This window comes from Eumetopias jubatus, unplaced genomic scaffold, assembly GCF_037043125.1.
Source record: "Eumetopias jubatus isolate StellerSeaLion01/CBP00866 unplaced genomic scaffold, mEumJub1_p1.0 scaffold_14, whole genome shotgun sequence".
In the NCBI taxonomy this organism is placed as follows: domain Eukaryota; kingdom Metazoa; phylum Chordata; class Mammalia; order Carnivora; family Otariidae; genus Eumetopias; species Eumetopias jubatus.
In genome coordinates this window covers 83,762,283-83,782,631 of record NW_028274820.1, presented here as the reverse complement: position 1 = coordinate 83,782,631, position 20,349 = coordinate 83,762,283, and the positions used below count along the sequence as shown (strand labels likewise).

The 20,349-nt window shown below is 38.7% G+C and overlaps 1 protein-coding gene across 1 annotated transcript in view; it reads left to right on the top strand.

Moving 5' to 3' along the window:
- Positions 1-20,349, top strand: part of GRM8 (glutamate metabotropic receptor 8) — a 757,410-nt gene that overhangs the window by 319,750 nt on the left and 417,311 nt on the right. Inside the window, exons 3-5 of the mRNA XM_028104923.1 lie at positions 12,552-12,687; positions 13,164-13,318; positions 14,379-14,516. Coding sequence (XP_027960724.1) covers positions 12,552-12,687; positions 13,164-13,318; positions 14,379-14,516 — 429 coding nt within the window. The remainder of the gene's footprint in view (positions 1-12,551; positions 12,688-13,163; positions 13,319-14,378; positions 14,517-20,349) is intronic.

The following is a 20,349-nucleotide window of genomic DNA, read 5'->3' as shown; positions in this document are numbered from 1 at the left end:
TCCTCTATTTTAGTAAAATCTAGTCCAAAATGTATTTTAACAGGAGTCCTTTAAACTTTTGCAACTCAGTAGGGAAAAAACAAATCACCCAATTTTAAAAGTCAAAGAAATTGAATAGATATTCCTCCCAAGAAAACATACAAATGGCTACCATGTATATGAAAAGATGCTCAACATGACTGATCATCAGAAAAATGCAAATCACAACTACAATGAAATATCACATCACACCTTTTGGTATGGCAGTTATCACAAAACAAAACAAAACAATCAAACATCAGAATATAGCAAGTGTTTGCAAGGATGTAGAGAAATTTGGACCCTTGTATATTGTTAGTAGGAATGTAAAGAGGTACAGCCATTATTGAAAACAGTGTGTAGTTTCCTCAAAAAAATTGTAGCTAGAACTACCACATAATCAAGCAATCTCACTCTGGGTACTTATCCAAAAGAGTTGAAATTAGGATCTCGAAGAGATATCTGTATTCCCATATTCATTGTGGCATTATTCACAATAGCCAAGCTTTGGAAACAACCCAAATATCTATTGACAGATAAGTGAAGAAAGAAAGTGTGGAATATACATACAATGGAATATTATTCAATCTTAAAAAAGAAGGAAATCCTACTATTTGTGACAACATGGACTAACCTGGAGAACATCATATTAAGTGAAATAAGCCAGTCTCAAAAGGACAAATCCTATATGATTTTGCTTAAAAGAGGTGTCAAACTTGTAGAATGGTGATTACCAGGGACTGGGAGGAAGGAAAAATAGAGAGTTGTTCAATGGGTGTAAAGTTTTCAGTTATAAAAGATAAATACATTTTAGAGATCTCCTACACAATATAGTGCTTATAGTTAATAGCACAGTATTATGCACTTAAAAATTTGTTGAGATGGTAGATCTCATGTTTAGTGTTCTTACTATAAAAAAAAGGCAATGGCAGGGACACAAGGAAACTTTTGGAGATGATGGATAAGTTTATTACCCTGATTTTGGTGATAGCATCATAGTTACATGCATATGTCCAGACTCATCAAATTGTGTACATTTAACATATACAGTTCTTTTGTATATCAACTACACTTCAGTGATGCTTAAACTTTTTTTTAAAGAAAGAATCCTTTAAATAATTAAAATGTGAAATAGCTTGCTATCAAAAACATGTGTGTTCAGTCTCCCCTCTTTTTAGTCCTACTTGAATCCAAGAAGTTAAGTATATAGCTATGTTTTTAACCTTTTTATATCTCAAACACATAGATCAAATCCTGCTGTGGAAAATAATCTTGCATTACCAGAGAAACACTACAAGTTCTTGCATTTCCTTAAAGAGTGAGTTTTTAAAAGCTTTTGCTGCATATTTTTGTTCTCAGAAGTCCATTTCTTCGTTTAGTCACTACTGTACTTTGATCATGGGGAAACTCTTGCTCTAAGGAGTTATTTAACTAAAATAACAATGACATTTTAGCTATCGGTTCCTTCTTCCTTAAATAGAGAATGTCACCCCCTTGGAATATTTGTTGAAAATGCTGCTTTGAATAGAGGCCACTGATTGAAAGCCTATACATAAGAGAGTTCAAGTAATGCTGACAAATAGAATAGGATATTTCTTGGGTGCTTGATAGAAGAATGCTCATGGTTTACCAGCTGTGAAAGCTGCTGTTGAGATCCTGTTGAGAATGTACTGTTGGCAGAAGCTATTTGGAAATGACTTCATGTTATATACACATATAACATAGAAGCAGAGATACTTTGCCTTTTTCTGAATGATGGCATTTTTAATACGTAGACATGCTTATTATCTCTTTATTAGATCATTCCACTATATCATGAAATAGGAGCTTCTTGTTCACTCACTTATTCATCACACATCCAGTGAATGCCCACGGGTAGCAGGCTTTACCAAAGCCTAGAGATCTACTGAAAAGTAAGCTCTATGAAGTCAGGGGCCTTCCCTATCTTGTTCACTGCTGTGTACTCTGTGACTAAAAAGCATCTGACAAGTAACAAGTGTTCAATAAATATTTGTTGAGTAAGTGAAGAAGAGTGGACCCCATGGATATCCTCCCTCCGTCTCAGTAATTAAACTTAATGGCTGTAATTCTGTAATGAATTCCTAACGTGTTACTGAATGACGAATTTCTAATCTAACTGTGATAGGCTTAATTCACAGCCCAATACTAATTTTTTTCCCCCTAGTCCAGAATGGGTAAGAAATTTAAACAGCGCTCATTTTGATTCCAGTAGTTTTGGCATAAATGTTTTTCCAGGCAATGGGCTGGAAAATATGAAATTCTCTTCTCAGCAAGTCTGTTCATATTGGGCCTTTGAGCATTTACAGGGAGTTAGTTTTATCTTCTGAAACCTTCTTGTCATATTGTTGGCCCCGGTATCTGGTAATCTACTTTAAAAGGCAAAAACAAACAGACAAAACAAAATAAAAGTCCCTAAACACTCCAAAAATGGTACTTGGAAAATAATCCAAAGAAATATAAATGCGTACAACACATTAGTAAACTTATTTAAAACTGGTCCAATCTTCCTTCTTCAGCTGTTCCTAACCCCGCATTTGCTGTTTTGGTCCTACAGAGAATCCTTTTTTTGTCCAGCTCCAGAGATACTTCTGATCCAGACGGTGTGCTCTCTGGGCTCCCTATATTCTACTCTTGCTCTCTCTCCCCTTCCCTTTCTTCCCCCATGTCATTTCTCCTCTCACTACCTCCCCTTCCTGGTTCCTCTTTCTTTCCCCTTTCTTTCTTTACCTGAATCTTTCCCACGTATTGTACCTACCCATATCTCCTTAGATAGTTACAATTTTTGGGAGTGGGAAGAGGCAACACATCAGAAGTTTAAGGTCTAGATTGTGGTGGGCATGAGTTTCCCTTCTGACTGTAAGACTTTCTGTAGTTAACGCCCCATTGACTGGAATCTCTATTAAGAGTTATCATTTTATGTACACTTGGGGTATGAAGTTTGAGGTGTTGTGAAATAATGTTATAAGTGAATATTGCTTGATGAAAATGAGTTGCCATTTCTATTTGGGGTTTGTCAATTTTGATTTAAAAATGTACAACTCATATGTTTTCTGTAACAAAAATTAATTTGTTGAGTGCTTATTTAATCCCTTATTTATTCACAGTAATGCATTTGGAAGATAGTAGCATCCCCTTGCTGTTCGGATGAGAAACAGAGGCACAGGAAAGTCACATAACTTACCCAGCATCACTAGTCAGTAAGAGAAGGGCCAGGATTTAGAGCCAGGAAGTCAAGCCCCAGAGAAGAGATTCATAACCACCATACCACTCTGAGCAAATGTTTAGAACTATAATGATGAGTCGTGGCCAAATTAGAAAGCCTACTATGTATGGACACTGACCTTGTGAGACCCTCCCAGCCCAGTCTGCCTCCAGAGCATCAGCATCTCTCTGAGGTGGCAGAGACAGGTTGGAGGGGGCAGGAGATGGCTCTCTGCACCAGTCCTTTTCATAGTGGCTTGTCCCTGTTACGGCTCTTCACGGACATGTAAAGGAGTAGCATTTGGCTCATGTCTTTTCTGTACCAGGAGTATCATTCCCTTATTTCTTTGCTTTTCAGACTCCCTTTAAGAGTCTTCCTGGCATTTATACCAGAAGGATAAAATGTTTTACAGAAAGAGAGAAAGAGAGAGAGAATGAGCACAGATTTAAGTACAGTTTTGCTGTTTTAATCCATGTTGTTAAAGATAACACTTTTTCTTTACTGTGATGTGTGAGATAAATCTTCTCTTTCACAAAGTGCACTTCAAGCTGACAAACATACACACTTTGATCATGTTGTGCACTTTTCTGCTAGGTCCCAGTTGTACACCACATATGGAGATGAAAATATTGTTACAAAAGGCGTGATTACACTTATTTGAACCTTAGAACAAATTTTACTCAACTACCACTAAGGACCAATTACATTAGACCAAGTTGCTGTTTTACTTGTATCTCCAGAAAGATGGAAAGAAATGATGTCAAGGGTATTTAGGTGGAGAGTTGTGGTACTGTGGTTTATAATAAATATATTACTTGGTTTCTCTCCTGTTTTGGGGACAGAACTCCTAAAAATTGTTGGAGTCTTCTAAGTGATGAAAGTAACAAAAATGTCTTTTGTTATATTAATAAGGTAACCCTGGGAAAGCCCTTAGGTATCCTGAGGACTAGGGCCTGTTGCCCGGAGAACCAACAGTGTGATTGATTATCCAGTTGGAACTTTTAGTCTCACCCCCAGCCTCTAGGAAGGAGGAGGGGCTGAAGATTGAGTTCAATCACCAATTGCTGATGATTTAATCAACCAGGCTTAGGTAATGAAGCCTCCATAAAACCCCAGAAGGCAGGATTTGGAGAGCTTCTGGATTGGTGAACACCTAGAGATTAGGGGAGAGTGGGAGAGTGGCACACTCAAAGAGGGCATGCATGGAAGCTCTGTGCTGTTTTTCCATATCTTGCCCTATGCATCTCTTCCATCTGGCTGCTCCTGAGTTATATAGTTTTATAATGAATTGGTGATCTGTGATCTCTCTCTCTGAGTTCTGTGAGTTGCTCAAGCCAATTAATTGAACCCAAGGAGGGGCCTTGGGAACCTCTGATTTATAGCCAGTTGGTCTGAAGTAGAGTTAACAATCTGGATCGTGACTGGTGCCTAAGTGGGGTGGGGGAGCAGTCTTGTAGGACTGAACCCTAAACTTGTGGGACGTGACGCTGTTTCTGGGTAGATGGTGTCAGAATTGAGTTGAATTATAGGACACCCAGTTGGTGTCAGGAGAATGGGTTCATGGTGGTGGGGAAACTCCTCCCCTCCCAGGAACTGGAACTAGGATCTGGACACTTTGAAGAGTTTATGTGTTTTCATTGTCTTTAAGAAAAAAACAAAAACTGGTTATTTGGTTTTTGTTCATTGCTATTTTCTGAAGGAACATTCATAAGGAATAAATAATGGTTGACTGACTAAGTCACATTTTTATTTGGCCAAAAATGGTCAATTATAGGCAAGCTTTTTATGGTCAATCAAAAATTGTGACCAATTTTTACCAATAGTCTAGTCATTCTGACAATTGATAAAATGGTAATTCTGTTGATTTGTTTATGCACCAAACCAAAGTCTGTCATGCAGATCTAACAGGTTATACAACCAGAGACTTGACCTGATATACTTAGAACTTAACTTGATGGAAATTGTGAACCAACCAACACTGGAAATAATCATGTTTTTAAAAAAATCACATTTAATATTCTATACACATCTTTGTAAGTAATTTCATTCCTAATAATTTAATCCTTCTCGATTTTCAGCACAGTTGGAACTTAGTGCTGTGACATTGTTTCTTGTTTTATTTTTCTCCTTCCATATTATTAATAAGATTTTGTTCTTAAAAATAAGCAACAACTAAAAACGTGATACTTTATCCTTCCAGATTGCTTTAACAAAACTTACCTATTAAAATACCAGGGAGTTTTATGATCCTAGTTCTGTTGTCTGAGCTGGCCTATAATTCCAGTTTTGTGCTGTATTTTTATAATTTGTACAAATGGTAAGTGCCCCTTCAGATCTCCATTCAGCAAAGGACCCATTGGCTTTGCCATTAGGACTTCTCTACTGGCCCTTGAAGGATTGCTTGGCTGCAGGGAGCTGCATTGCCCAATCTCTAACCCCACTCCTACCCTGCTACCTCAGGATGGGGCCCACATTCAATGACTGATTAATGTGGAATGTATAATGATCTAATTGAAAACAACTCTGGGAGCCATTCTAGTCAGAGCTCCCTGTGGTGTTGGGAGGTTGTCATTGGGCCACAGCCAGTTGGACTTCTCTGCTCAGTGCTGCTTCCTTTCTTGACCCTCCATATGATGGAGGCCAATAGAAAATATGCATTTCAAACTCCTCCTAAGGGTCTGCTTCCTGAGGATCCCAACCTGCTGTTACCAGTGTAACAACACTGTCTTGGACACTTTAGACTCCAGCTTCTTAATAATCTACAGGCTAATGTTAAATGAAACAGAACGTGTGGTTGTTTTCACAGTAGCCTTTGCTGCTTAATAGTTGGCACCATTAATAGTTTCATAGTTTTTACTATTGTATTCTTCTTTTAAAGAGTTAAATTCTAATTTTCAACCCTGATCTTCAAAATACTCATGGACCCCCTTCAGGAAAAGAGACTTGGATCTTTAGGGTAGGAATTGGGGGGTGAAGAGGAGAATGTAAGTAACTTTTCCCATTCTTTCACATTGAAATTGCCCTAATCACATCGTGTTGACCAATAATGGGTGAAAAGTGAAATCTAGTCATCTTATTTATGGCATGGACAAATGTACAAGTATCACTTCTCAGAGTTTCCGATATTTGATAATATTATGCAAAGAGTGGTGAAGGGTTCAAGAATGTGATTGATTGACAATCCCATGTTTTAAGTCTGAGCAGCAACTATCTCCCCTGTCAGGTTTGGTGATGGTGCTTATCTGGTCATGATGATGATTATTATTAGCCACAGTAATAATGTACCACATTTGTATAGACCTTTATCATAATACCCTTTTAAATTTGATTCTCTTGACATCTCTGGGAGATGGTTATTATGAACCTTGTTACAGAAATGAGGAAACTGAGAGGTGAGAGATTTGTCTCAGGTCACACAGAATCCACTCTCAGGTCTTCTGATGCCAAGTCTGTTTTCTTCTTCACTCCAATATCTTTTTGCACTGGCAAATCAACACATATGAACATACCTTTCATCTCTCAGACTTGAGGCATCAGGCTACTCACCCATGAAATAAAGAGATAAAACTTTTAAAACGAGGGGCACCTGGGTGGGTCAGTCTGTTAAGTGTCTGCCTTCAGCTCAGGTCATGATCCCTGAGATTGAGCCCCACATTGGGCTCCTTGCTCAGCAGGGAGCCTACTTTTCCCTCTCCCTCAGCCTGCTGCTCCCCCTGCTTGTGCTTGCTCTCTCTCTCTCTGTCAAATAAATAAATCTTAAAAAATGGAATTTTCTTATGAAATAGAATTATTTACAAATTTGCTCTTGAATCAAGGAGAACAAATTATTGTGCCACCCTACAGATGAATGAACTAAGGCTAAGGTGGTATTCTAATTCTTGGCACCTGATAAAACTGTTTTGGGAGGCAGACCCATTTCAGTGACAACTTCCTTTGAAATATCAGGGTCCACTTTTTTTTTACTTCTTTTACGTCACTTATTTTTTAACCTATAATTACATGCATCCTTTTGTTTCTCTACTGGACTGAGAGGTGTTTGAAGGCAGAACTGTCTCATTTCTATTTCTCCATGCCAGCAGTGCCTAATATAAGTCTTCCATCTATTCACTCAACAAAGGTTTGTTGAAGTCTTTATGTGCCAAACACAGTGATAGGTGATATGGGGTATGGTGGTAAATGTGAAAGACAAGTCATGCAGTTTGAAGTCTAAGGTGAGAAAAAAAAAAAAAACCAAAATAAAAGAATATAATTATCGTGGTTGCTGCAATGCAAAGGAGAAGTGGAATATGAAAGACTTCAGGAAAGTCTTTCTGAAGACATGCATTTGTAGGGATAATTGGAAAGTTTTGAGGGTAGACTGGTTACATGCTGAATAAGTTTAAGTTAGTTCTAAGAAATCTGCATAGATTCTAAGTTTCCTAAGTTCTTAATACTCAGTAAAAGTACTGTATTTGTATAGCTGTCAATTGATCTATAAGGGGCAACCTGCTGGGTTTTTTAATGAATCTGTAAATTTGCTTTATTTTATTCATCAATCATTTGTATCTATTTAACCATTAAGCAACAGGTATGGTCAATTGTGGATAAGCAAGATGATGGAAAAAGTCTAGACTTGGAGTCAGACAGACATGGCTCTGAACCTGGGCCCCAGCCTCTTGCTAGCTGTTGATACCCCTGTTTCTCAGCGTGCTCATCAGATATACGGTGATAATATGAGTCTTAGAGTCCTGCCATTAGGACCAGTGAGGTATCAGTGAATGAGACTGAGAAAGAACAGTCTTGTGTGTTGTGAAATGCACATAAAGTGTTCAGTTCTATAAATTATCTTCCAGTTATCATTAAATAATCAAAAGAAAAAATGTACACAAGATAATCAGACAGTAAATTCCAGAAAATAGCCGATTATAAATTCCTCCATGCAACATTCTTTTCCTATGCTTTAGGAAGGTGCTAAGCTTTAGAAATTATTTCTTGCAGAACTGGGAAGCCTACAGAATAGGAAAGTTGGTGTCCCTTGAATTGCATACAATCAGCACTCTTTCAGGTTGAGATAGGGAAAAATGGATGCAACAGACATATTCTTTGATGGAGGGCAACTCCTCTTCCTCCTGCGCATGCCAGGAGTCTAAATCAAGTCAGAGACGCTCTTTAAAAATGAAAACATTAGATAATGTAGGAAAGGTACTGTAGGCATTGTAGGTATGGGTATTGTAGGAAAACATATCTTCGATGAAGCATAAATGTTTGACTCAATTTTACTGTTTTTTTTTCCCACCAAACCCTAAGAGTATATAATGACTTCTTTTGAAGTCATAAGACTTATTTCGGGGGGTGATGACATTTATTACTGCATTTTGATATAGCCTATGCAATCATCTTTCATTAGATAATTTTACATTCTCATCTGGCTTTTCTTATGTGTACATCTCATCATTCAATTATATTACAAGATGCTGAGGACAGGCAATCTTTGAATGTAACTCCTGAAACATAGTAGACCATGAGTGCTTATGAATGGATTTACTGTCGGACTTTTTGACTGATGTGAAGATAGAAAGTGTGAATGAGTTTCAGGGCTAAGAAAAGAATCCTAATATTCTAGCTCCAATCATTTGAGAAGTAATGCAGTCCACAGTTTAATAAAATATCCATAAGGCATCAAACAGTAAAATGCCATGTGGAACAGGTTCTCCATAAGTATTTGTTCAGCTGAAATAAATTAATTGTGTAGTCCCTCTTTCCAGGAAAACACAAATTGACCAGGCTGACAAATATGGCAGAGGCATAAAAAATATGAAATGGATTTAGACCATGTAAAAATCTGACCTAACTACTCAGTTTTTTATAAACAAAAAGTTCGATAGATCTGTAGTGAATGCATAAATCAATGAATTCAGACTAAACTATGTCTGGATCGCCTGTTTGTCTCATCTGAAATAGTCATAACAAAATTTTTTCAGCCTTCATTTCTTTTGGCTATGGAGTCAGTAGTAATCTCAGAATGATACTTAGGATATGACATGTCTTTAATGGGATGCTTAAGTAATCACAGCAATTTAATTAAAAGGGCAGTTGGATTTTAAAACAGCTATTGTTCCCCAGAGTGTTACAGTTTTGCTCTCACATTACTACAGTTAATGCTTCCACTCATCAGTTTTTTGTTTGTTTTTTGATTTTTAAAAACATTGGGTAGTCCTTAACTTACCACTAGATTTTGTCTCAAAAGTTTTCTCCTCAAAATATGTGATTGCTCTTTCCATTTGCATTTGCTAGCCCCCTCTCCAAAGCTCCTGGTTTTTCAGAGCTCCATCATTTACTTTTTCCTGTCTTTGATTTAAATATTCTCTCTGGATGGCGCCTAGGTGGCTCAGTCAGTTAAGCGTCTGCCTTCAGCTCAGGTCATGATCTCAGGGTTCCTGGGATCTAGCCCCATGTTGGGCTCTCTGCTCAGCAGAGAGTCTGCTTCTCCCTCTCTCTCTCTCTCTCAAAGAAATAAATTCAAAATAAATAAATTATTATATATATATTCCCTCTGAGTGATCTGTTCACTCCCAACCCTTCAACTACTGACTGAATCAGCACCTGACAAAATTGTTATCACATTTTCCGTTTCTTTCTTTAGCTCCAGATCAGCTTCTTCAGTTTGATGTTGCATGGGTACTTCAAAGACAACCTGTCCTGAATCAAAAATCATTCTTTTCTCCTCTACATACCTGCACACTCTCCTGTGGTGCTTGCTTGTTTAATGGGGGCGTCACACAAACTGGTCACAAAGGCCAAAACCTTAGTGACATGCTTAGTGGTTTCCTGTTACCTCACTACTTAGATAAAATCAGTACAACCTAAATATATACAATTTTTATTTGTAACTCCTACCTCAATAAGGCTGGAAAAACATAGTAAGAAGGTTCACTGATTCTAACTCAAATTCTAATAGCTCAACGGGCTCCTCCTCAGCCCCAGTAGCACTATCTTAAGCATCATTTTCTGTTGCCTCTTCCAGGAACCTCCTCATGGACCTCAATGCCTCCTGTTCTTTCCACTCCAGGTTGTCCTGTGCATCAGCAACCCTCCTCCATTTTTCTTCCCTGAAATGCAATGTTCACAGATGAGACATATTTCTATGGGCTACTTAAAAGAGTGAAGAGATAGAAACACTGAGTGAGGCAGTTAAGCACTTTAATTATTCATAATCTTCCATAGGACCTGCACAAGCCATGCATTAGCTGAGCCCCATCTATCTCTCATCTTTGTCTCACGCTTCTCTCCCTCTCATTCCTTAGCTCTGCTGAGTTGTTCCTGCCCTGCTCTGTGCTGCCCTCCTCTTTCCTGCCCTTTCTCATGCTGTCTTCACCCATTCTCGCTTCTTTCTGACCTCAGCACCTCTTGAGGGAGACTTTTCTTGAACACTCCTCAATGTAAATTAAATGCCCTTGCTCTTCCTCATAGGACTTGCCATAATTTATAATTATATGCTTATTTTTGTTGTTTTGTTCTATGTTAAGCCTATTTCACCTACAATGTTTCTAAACTCTGAAGGCAGAAACTGTGTCTGTTATATTCACCATTGTATCCACAGCCCCTGTGCAGTATCTGGCAGATAGTGGCCATGCAATAAATATTGAATGAAGGAATGAATCAATCATCACAACTAGTAACGGCATATTGGTAGGCTAGCTATCTATAGGCTCTGTCTGTGGATTAAGGGCAATTCTCGTCCCTAAAAAGTTAGTAAGAGCATTGCTATTGTAGGGATAACTTTGACCACATAACCTTCAGTACTCTAGCACTGTTATCGTACATTATTGCCACACATGGTAAGTCTAATCACAGCACACTAGACACCCATTCTCTGGCTACCAGACATTTCTTCTTTATTTGGCTACTTGAGGTTTCTTCCTAAGGCATAAAACTCATCATGTAATTCTCCTACTTAAGAACTTTTAGTGGATTCCCATTGTTTTCAAGATAAAGTCCAAATTATTTGACAGGTCTAACGAAGTCATTCTCAAGCTGGGCCTGGCCATTTTTTCCAACCTCAGCCCCAGCCAGTCTTGACCATAGGCCACGATCAAACAAGGTTCTTTCATACCTGGGCCTCTACCAGAAATGTCCCACTTTTGTCCCTAGATGGATACATATTTGCTTTTTAAAATCCAGCTCTCTCAAGCACTTGAGTTACTCCTTCCTTTGTGTTCCCATTTGTGGGTATATCCTCTTAATTCCAAAATTTACCACATATTCTATGATAATTTATTGGGATACCTGTCTCTCAGACTAGATGGTAACTCCTGGATTAGATTGTGTATTCCCAGTGTCCAGCCCAATACATAACATATAATTGTACCTCGTAATGTTTGGGTGACTGAATGTATTGGCAGTTGTTTGGAAGTAAAGATGCCTTTGCTTACTGTAGCAATGTTATAAATGGTGATTTAATTCTCATCTGACTCAAAAAAGCCTATTTAGGCCATAATGCAACTGAAACATATTGCTAATATTCCTTTTTTTCTAATATTAGAATATGTTCTCTTTCTACTCCACCGAGATTGAGGAACCCTGAAAGGTGGCAGAGATCTTTCCTAAACTTTTCTCTTTGGTCTCCTATTGCCTTAGAAGGAAACGCCAAAGGAAGAGTTCTTTCTTTCTTTCTTTTTTTTTTCGTATCATAATGGGATGGGATTTCTGCCATTTTGATTTTCTTGGTGGAGACAAAATGTCAACTGAGGGTTTGAATCTTTGGGACTTGTCTGTGTCTCAAATAGTCTCAAATACCACTTGTCTCATAACATACCATTTTGTGATTCATACAAATTTTGCTGTAATACTATGAGCTGTAAAATGAAATTAACTTTAAAGGAGGTCTACTAATAGGAAACTAATAGGAAAAGGATCTTTTTACTTAATAAATGGTCTCACCTATAACACATACTCATATTATTAATCCAGGCAATTGTTTTTCAACTTACATCGAATGAATCAAGACAGCCATTCTTCTTTGCAGTCCTTGACTCTCATTACACATTTTGTACCTTTGGTTTTATTATAGTTATCCACAAAAATAATGTTGAAACTTGGAAAATAAAACAATAATCCTGATGTATGATTACATAATTGATGCCATTTATTTGATATATATTGTAATGTGAACAAACATGTTTACTTTTAATAGGTGAGAATGACACATGTTTTGAAAAACATTATATTGCATTGAATCATATGTTTTTATAAAGTAGCTAACCTCATTAAGTTGGTTTATTAAGTAAGTGCTTTTTCTGAGTCACTCTCTCTCTCTTTCTTTTTAAAATAGGTGGTGTTTGCATTGCTCAATCACAGAAAATCCCACGTGAACCAAGACCTGGAGAATTTGAAAAAATTATCAAACGCCTGCTAGAAACACCTAATGCTCGGGCGGTGATTATGTTTGCCAATGAAGATGACATCAGGTGCTGATTAAATTTTCTTCCTGATGTAGGATCACATTTGCAACACACATCCTTTTTTTTTTTTTAACATATTTCATGTTCAATGTAAAATCTTGTGAGATTTCACAGGAATTGTAACATTCTCATGCCATTACAGACTGCCTTCCTTCTGCTGCAGAGATACAACAGCCTTCTAGTTTCTAAGTCTGAAATGGCTATAGAGTAAAACCTGAGAACTGAAAGAAATGAGACCAGTAAAGATGATAGACAGAATGATGTGAAGGAGGTTAAGGATGAGGCTAATTAACAGGTGCTGGAGTAAAAGTCTCTAATATGTTTCCTTTAGAAATGATAAGACTCAGACAGTTAGTGATTGACTAATTGTTTAACAGTGACTTATTGAGTGCATATAATTTGATATAACTGGTCTTGTAACATTGCTAAGTGTAGTGTTTCTTGATAAATATGGTGTATTTTATTTCTTTTTATTCCTGTAGGAGGATATTGGAAGCAGCAAAGAAGTTAAACCAAAGTGGCCATTTTCTCTGGATTGGCTCAGATAGTTGGGGATCCAAAATAGCACCTGTTTATCAACAGGAGGAGATTGCAGAAGGGGCTGTGACAATTTTGCCCAAAAGAGCATCAATTGATGGTAAGGACAAGCCGTAGAAACTTTGTTTCATTCCAACTGAATCAAAACTCAAAGGCAAAACCAGAGTATCAGCATAGGCTGAAATAAACCCATTGTTGATGACTCTGGATAGAATTTTTAATTCTGATGGTAGAATTACCAAGACAATAACTATTTAACCCAGCATATATTTTTCATTAGAAAAGAGTACCCATAAGATTTTTTTCTTAAAAAAAGAGAGTTAGAGTTGGCCTTAGCTATTTCCATGATGTTGCTCGCTAACCTTGCATATTTCTGTGGCACAGATGATGATTACAGCACTGTCATGGGGAGGGGAGAGTGCTGCTATATAAAAAATGGAGCCGTGAGGCTGGGCTGACCCTACAGATAAATTAATGCAACAGCGAAGATATGGAGCCTCCCTGAAAGAAAGTCTGTCTCCCACATAGCCTTTCCAATGGTCTTAGCGGTGACTGAAATTCCTACCTTCCCCATTATCTTTTGGAGTAAGGCATAAGTTCCAGGTGGTCTCCCTTTGATGAGGTGGTCCCCTGAGCAGGCTGACACTTTGGCCCATTACCCATGACCCCATAAGATTACATCAGGGCTGATTAGTTATTGGATTAGCTGAAAATGGAACATATAGGACAGATACATTTTGAGGCAGGTAGAAGCATAGAAAACTGGAGCATTTATTCCTGCTAGGAGACAGAAGAGTGAGAAAAGTGTGAGTTGGTTCTGAGTATCTAGCAGAAGGTTGCTGGTGGCTGCGATGTAGAGGAGATGGGGAGGTTGTGAGGATGACACCAACAACAGGCTCTCCTGTTCCATTCATCTGCTGAACCAGGTGCCTAAATGGTGAACAGTGAGGGCAATAATACTGTCCACTGATTACCCTTGGCTTTGACCATAAGGGAAGACTGATTTCTGGGCTACTGGTTCCCCCCATTTGTTAGTATGTTTTGTTTTGTTTTTCTCATGCAATGATTGCAACATAACATAATATCCATTCAAAAGCTCTGACAGTATTTTGTTTTGTTTTTGAAAGAATATTAAAATCATACTTTCTTCTCTGAAATAGGGTTTGATCGCTATTTTAGAAGCCGAACTCTTGCCAATAATCGAAGAAATGTGTGGTTTGCAGAATTTTGGGAGGAGAATTTTGGATGCAAGTTAGGATCACATGGAAAGAGGAACAGTCACATAAAGAAATGTACAGGTAACCACGGAAATGTTTTCCTTGGTGTGTTTGTTTTATTGTGACCCGAGAAAGGAAGTTTTTCTATGTGGATAATGATCAGAGTATCTTCTATTTCTTCATGTCTCTTACTAGTTTCTCAGCAGGGTTGAGCATACACTGATTATTCAACAAACCTGTGTGGACTCATTGGTTCTTAGAGTTGACATGTATTTCTTGGCCACATGCAATGTGCCTAAAACTGGGGTATTTGAATTCTATTTAAAAACATTTATTGAGTTTCTACTATGGGCACACTTTAGTAGGCTTGGTGGGATATAGACAAATAAGCAAGAAATGATACTGGTCTCCAGGAACTTAACATGTAGTAAAGATGATGGATCATAATACACTGATATAAGATAGTCACTTTTTTTCACTATTTCAACCCATGTCCCCTATAACATAATTGCCCCCATATCCTGCATAGCTCTTGCAGCTATGATTTTTTGATGCTTTACCTTCTATATCATATGCTTAAAAATAATAGTGATATTAAATGTACATATTTTGAATGTAAGAATGAAAGTTTTTATTTTCAGATAACATGATTATGTACATAGAACCACTGATGGCATTTTAAAAATTACTTAGAATTAAGTACTCAGTTTAGCAAAACCATAGATACAAGGTCAATATAAAAAATTTTTATCCGTGTGTGTGTGTATGTGTGTGTGTGTGTGTATGTATATATTCTTTTATAGAAACTAACATGTGGAAAATGAAATTTAAAGAATCCTGTTAATAGCAGGATCAAAAAACAAAACATCAGGGTTAGTTTTAACAAAGATGCATAAAGCTTCTATGCTGAAACTTGAATGAGTATTTTATAACCATATACCCCTCCCTCATCTACCCCTCACTACCATATTTTGATAGATCCTCCTTTTCCTCTAATCATTTCCTTTGGAAATAACTGCTCAGTAGAAGATATAATATGATCAATGCTAGAGCAGACATATACACAGAGGAAGGACGGGCATGTGAAAATGGGTGGCACGCTGTGGAGGGGTCTGACTTCAGGCTTCCTATGTGCCAGGCACCCTTCCAGGAACTGGAATGGAGATGAGGTCTGTGCTCATGGGGCTTACACTGCAGTGTGAGGAGACAGACACTAAATAAGGAAACATATAAATGAACTGAGACTTCCAGATGCTGAGGGGTGCTTATGGGAAATACAAGGCAGTGAATGTGAAAGGCTGAGCAGGTGGTATTGGCCGGGAGGGTGGCAAATAAGCTGTGCAGTCACAGAATGCTTCTCCAAGCAGGTGACATTTGAGATGAGACCTGAACTGCAAGATGTTATCAGCCTTGTGAAGATAAGATGGCAAGCCATTCCAGGATCTAGGGCAACCATCCTTTGTTCAAAGCCATGGGGGCGGGGGAGGGATCAAGGTAGCTGGAGTGAAGGAAGGAAGGTAGTAAGTGAGAGGGAGAGTGATGGCCAATGAGGCTAAAGAGATAGGCTGGGGTCATGTCATGCAAGGTCTTCAAGTTGTTCCCAGGAACTCCCGTGCTGGGGGGTTTGGGCTTTATCCTAGTTGTAGGATAGAATTACTCACGAGTGCTTTTCATCTAGGGCATTGCTCAGGTACGTGTTTCAAGCAGATTCCTTTGGTGGAAGTGTGAGAAGGGCTGGAGATCAGGAGAGAGAAAGGAGAAAGGTCAGTCAGGGCCTGTCCTGTAGTCCTGGTGATGGACAGTCACAGCCTAAACAAGGATGTGCAGGTCTGGGCAGAACACAGAGGAAAGAAGTCCTGGGGACATTACGTGGTGAGTGACGAACACTGGTGTAGGGGTAAGTGATGGAGGTTCTGGATGTGAAATCTCTACCAGCTAGGTCTAGGAAAAGGGTGATGTAATTAGCTAGCAGAGAAGACGGAATGAATGGTAGATTTGGAGGGGGCCGACTTGCATTTGGTTTTGAGATGGCCCCATGGAACAGACCAGCAGGTGGCAGCATAAGGTCTGGGACCCCGCAGAGAATCCAGCACTAAAGATACAGGCTCTTGAATGGCAGATGGAGACCTGGGAGTTAAAGACCAAGGCAGAGAAGCAGTTGCCAAAGGAGTTGGAGCAGAGCTGAGGGACGACGACTGAAGATTCAAGGGGAGGAGCCAGGAAAGGCCAGTGAGCATGGTGGGAGGTGCGTGCAGTGTCCTGCTGCTGAGAGGCGTGGCTGAGGGATGAGAAGTGTGGTAGACTCAGATTGTGAGGGGCTGACATAGAGCCAGAAGAGAGGAAATGGGGGAAAGAATGCTTTTTTTAAAAGTCTGGCAAAGAAAAAAAAAGTAATGGTGAAAAACTTTAGTAAGAAGTAGGGTTACAGAAGTTTTCTTTAGGATAGGGTGCACTGGAGCATGTTTTCAGAGACATATAGTATTCAGAAGGAGTAGCTAGAGAAAGAGAAATATGCTGTGGGATAGGATCTTGACAGAAACTTTAGAGAGAGGTATTAAAAGGGAGGTGTTACCTTGAAGTAATGTGATTCTGTTGGGGAAAAAAGATACACACAGAATTGTACGGAAATAGAGGGAGAAAAATCCTGTAATTAAAAGCTAGATTTGGTGAGATACCACCTCACAGTCAGAATGGCTAAAATTAACAAGTCAGGAAATGATAGATGTTGGCGAGGATGCAGAGAAAGGGGAACCCTCCTACACTGTTGGTGGGAATGCAAGCTGGTGCAACCACTCTGGAAAACAGTATGGAGGTTCCTCAAAAAGTTGAAAATAGAGCTACCCTATGACCCAGCAATTGCACTACTGGGTATTTACCCCAAAGATACAAATGTAGGGATCCGAAGGGGTATGTGCACCCTGATGTTTATAGCAGCAATGTCCACAATAGCTAAACTGTGGAAAGAGGCAAGATGTCAGATGAATGGATCAAGAAGATGTGATATATATATACAATGGAATAATATGCAGCCATCAAAAGGAATGAAATCCTGCCATTTGCAACGATGTGGATAGAACTGGAGGGTATTATGCTGAGCAAAATAAGTCAATCGGAGAAAGACATGTACCATATGACCTCACTGATATGAGGAATTCTTAATCTCAGGAAACAAACTGAGGGTTGCTGGAGTGTTGGGGAGTGGGAGGGATGGGGTGGCTGGGTGATAGACATTGGGGAGGCTATGTGATATGGTCAGCGCTGTGAATTGTGTAAGACTGTTGAATCACAGATCTGTACCTCTGAAACAAATAATACATTATTTGTTAATAAAAAGAGGATAGTAGGAAGGGAAAAATGAAGGGGGGAAATCGGAGGGGGAGATGAACCATGAGACAGTATGGACTCTGAGAAACAAACTGAGGGTTCTAGAGGGGAGGGGGTGGTGGATGTGTTAGCCTGGTGATGGGTATTAAAGAGGGCACATACTGAATGGAGCACTGGGTGTTATACGCAAACAATGAATCGGGAACACTACATCAAAAACTAATGATGTAATGTATGGTGATTAACATAACATAATGAAAAAATTAATAAAACTTAACTATGCTTAAATACAAAAAAATCTAATGATGTAATGTATGGTGATTAACATAACAAAATAAAATTAAAAAAATAAATAAAACAAAACACAAAAAGGCTAGATTTGGACATGGATATTACAGAACTTCAGAAAATATATGATTGTAAGTTCAAGTTGTGAAATTCAAAACTTCATGGAAGAGATGAGTGTTTGATAAGAAAGATTTGAGAAAGAGCATCCAAGATGAGGGAAAAGGTGGGCCAGCAGGGCAAAGGCACAGAGTAGGACATGGCATGGAGATGTGGGGAGGACAGGGAAGTGGCCAGCGTATTGGAAAGAAGGCTGCATGTTAAAAAGTAATGGGAAATAAAGAGGGTCCAGTTTATAGAAGGATTTGAAAGGGGAGGTTACAGAGTAACTTCCGTGCTTTCATTCAGATATATTTTGCATTGTGCTTAGTTCTGACTTCTGAATGTTACTGTTTGATTGTGTACACATATTCACAGCCCACTGTCCTTTAGACCATATGAATGAGGGTCTACCAGTTAATGAAGTAGCTGAACTCCATTCTCTCTCTCTCTATATATATGTATATAAAGTTGGTAGGAAATTAGTTATTAATTGACCATAATTTTTAATAGACTGTTTTCAGAATCTAAACTCTATTTTCTCTAAACTCCTATTTTCAAAAAAAAGTTGATGTATGTGGATGTCCTTTTAGCATCTATGGATGGTATATACTGATACTTAATTCAGGCATAAATTCTGACCTGGGTTATGGTCCAGTCCAGACTCGGTGTCATGTCTGCTGCAAATTCCTTCGATTCATTTGGGTGTTGCTAAAACTGTAAAACTCTGTCAATTTAGAACTATTTCTAGTGCAATGAAAATGGTGTTTACTCCAAGTGCTAGCCCAAGTGCACCCTTAGGGAATGGGATTAGTAAACAGCTTTTCAGGCAAATTTCATTGTGAGTGATACTGAAATAACTTGTTTCTGGGTGGAAAAGAAATGATGCAATGTTCTAATTTAATTTGTTTTTAAAGATATATTTATTTATTTTAGAGAGAGAGCGCATGCGTGTGTGAGCAGTGGGAGGGGTAGAGGGAGAGGGGGGAAGGGAGAGAGAAGCAGACTCCCCAATGAGTGTAGAGCCTGCTGTAGGGGCTTGATCCCACAACCCTGAGATCATGACCTGAGCCAAAATCAAGAGTTGGACACTCAACTGACTGAGCCTCCCAGGAGCCCCATAACTTAATTTTTTTTAAAAACAGTAACACATAAATATTTCCAGATGTTGAGAGAAGATGTTTGTGCCCCACATTACCATCAACACTCAGTTTTCATCTCTTTTTTTGGGGAGGAAAGATGATCTATCATGTTAGTGGTCAAATATACTTAAGGAAAACCTATGGATATTCATGAGTAGGGGTGTCCAGGGTTTGAAAATTATTTATATTTCCAATTTGTCCAATCCCACCCAATTCTGAAATGAATGAATATAGATGTGCATGTTTCAAAATTTGGCCTTACAGAGTTCATGTTTAATCATCCACAGTGAGTCAAAAAGTTAGGGAACTGTGTGAAAGAGGTTATCTACAAGGGCCTTTTTGCTGCATTTAGGGTATCATTTGTGGATTATGTCCTGAGTAAAATTTTATATTAGGCAATGATAATCTGTGAACATAATTATTTGCTTCCATTGGGGCGATACTGGTGATGTATTTACGTGGATAAGAGAATGCTTCCCAGCAGGGGAGGGCTTCTGTCTTACCAGTTTTCAGGAGATAGAATGTCTTCAAGCAGTGAGGAGCATCCTCTTCCTGAAATTAACTTGGTGCAGTTTTCTGAGATGATTTTTCCTCCTAGAATCTCAGGAAAGCTTTCAAAAAGATGTGATATTACTGTTAACTTTGATATGCTGGCCAAATTCCAAAGTGAAACAATTCCTACCATCCATTTAGCTATTTATGTAGTTATTATTGCTTCTGAGAACTGCTGAGTTCTGAAAGCTACTACTACTTAATCCTACTTAATATTCCCTTTGTCTTTCTCAAGAAGAAAAAAGGATTCTTTTGTACTTGTTATCAGTGGTGGTGGGTGTTATTTTATAGACATTTATCGGACCTCTCTCTCCTTTTCACCCTCCCTCCCTCGTTCCACTCTCAGCCTTTACGCCTCTTCACTCCGCACAACTCAGACACCCACAGCCCCCCGAGAACTGTGGGTCTTCATCATCTCTCCCTGTCTTTGCACGTTTTTCACAGACCCATTTCCCCACTCCGGCCTCTGCCTGAGCTCCTCTCCCACTGTTCCCCTTCACCACCTCATTTTG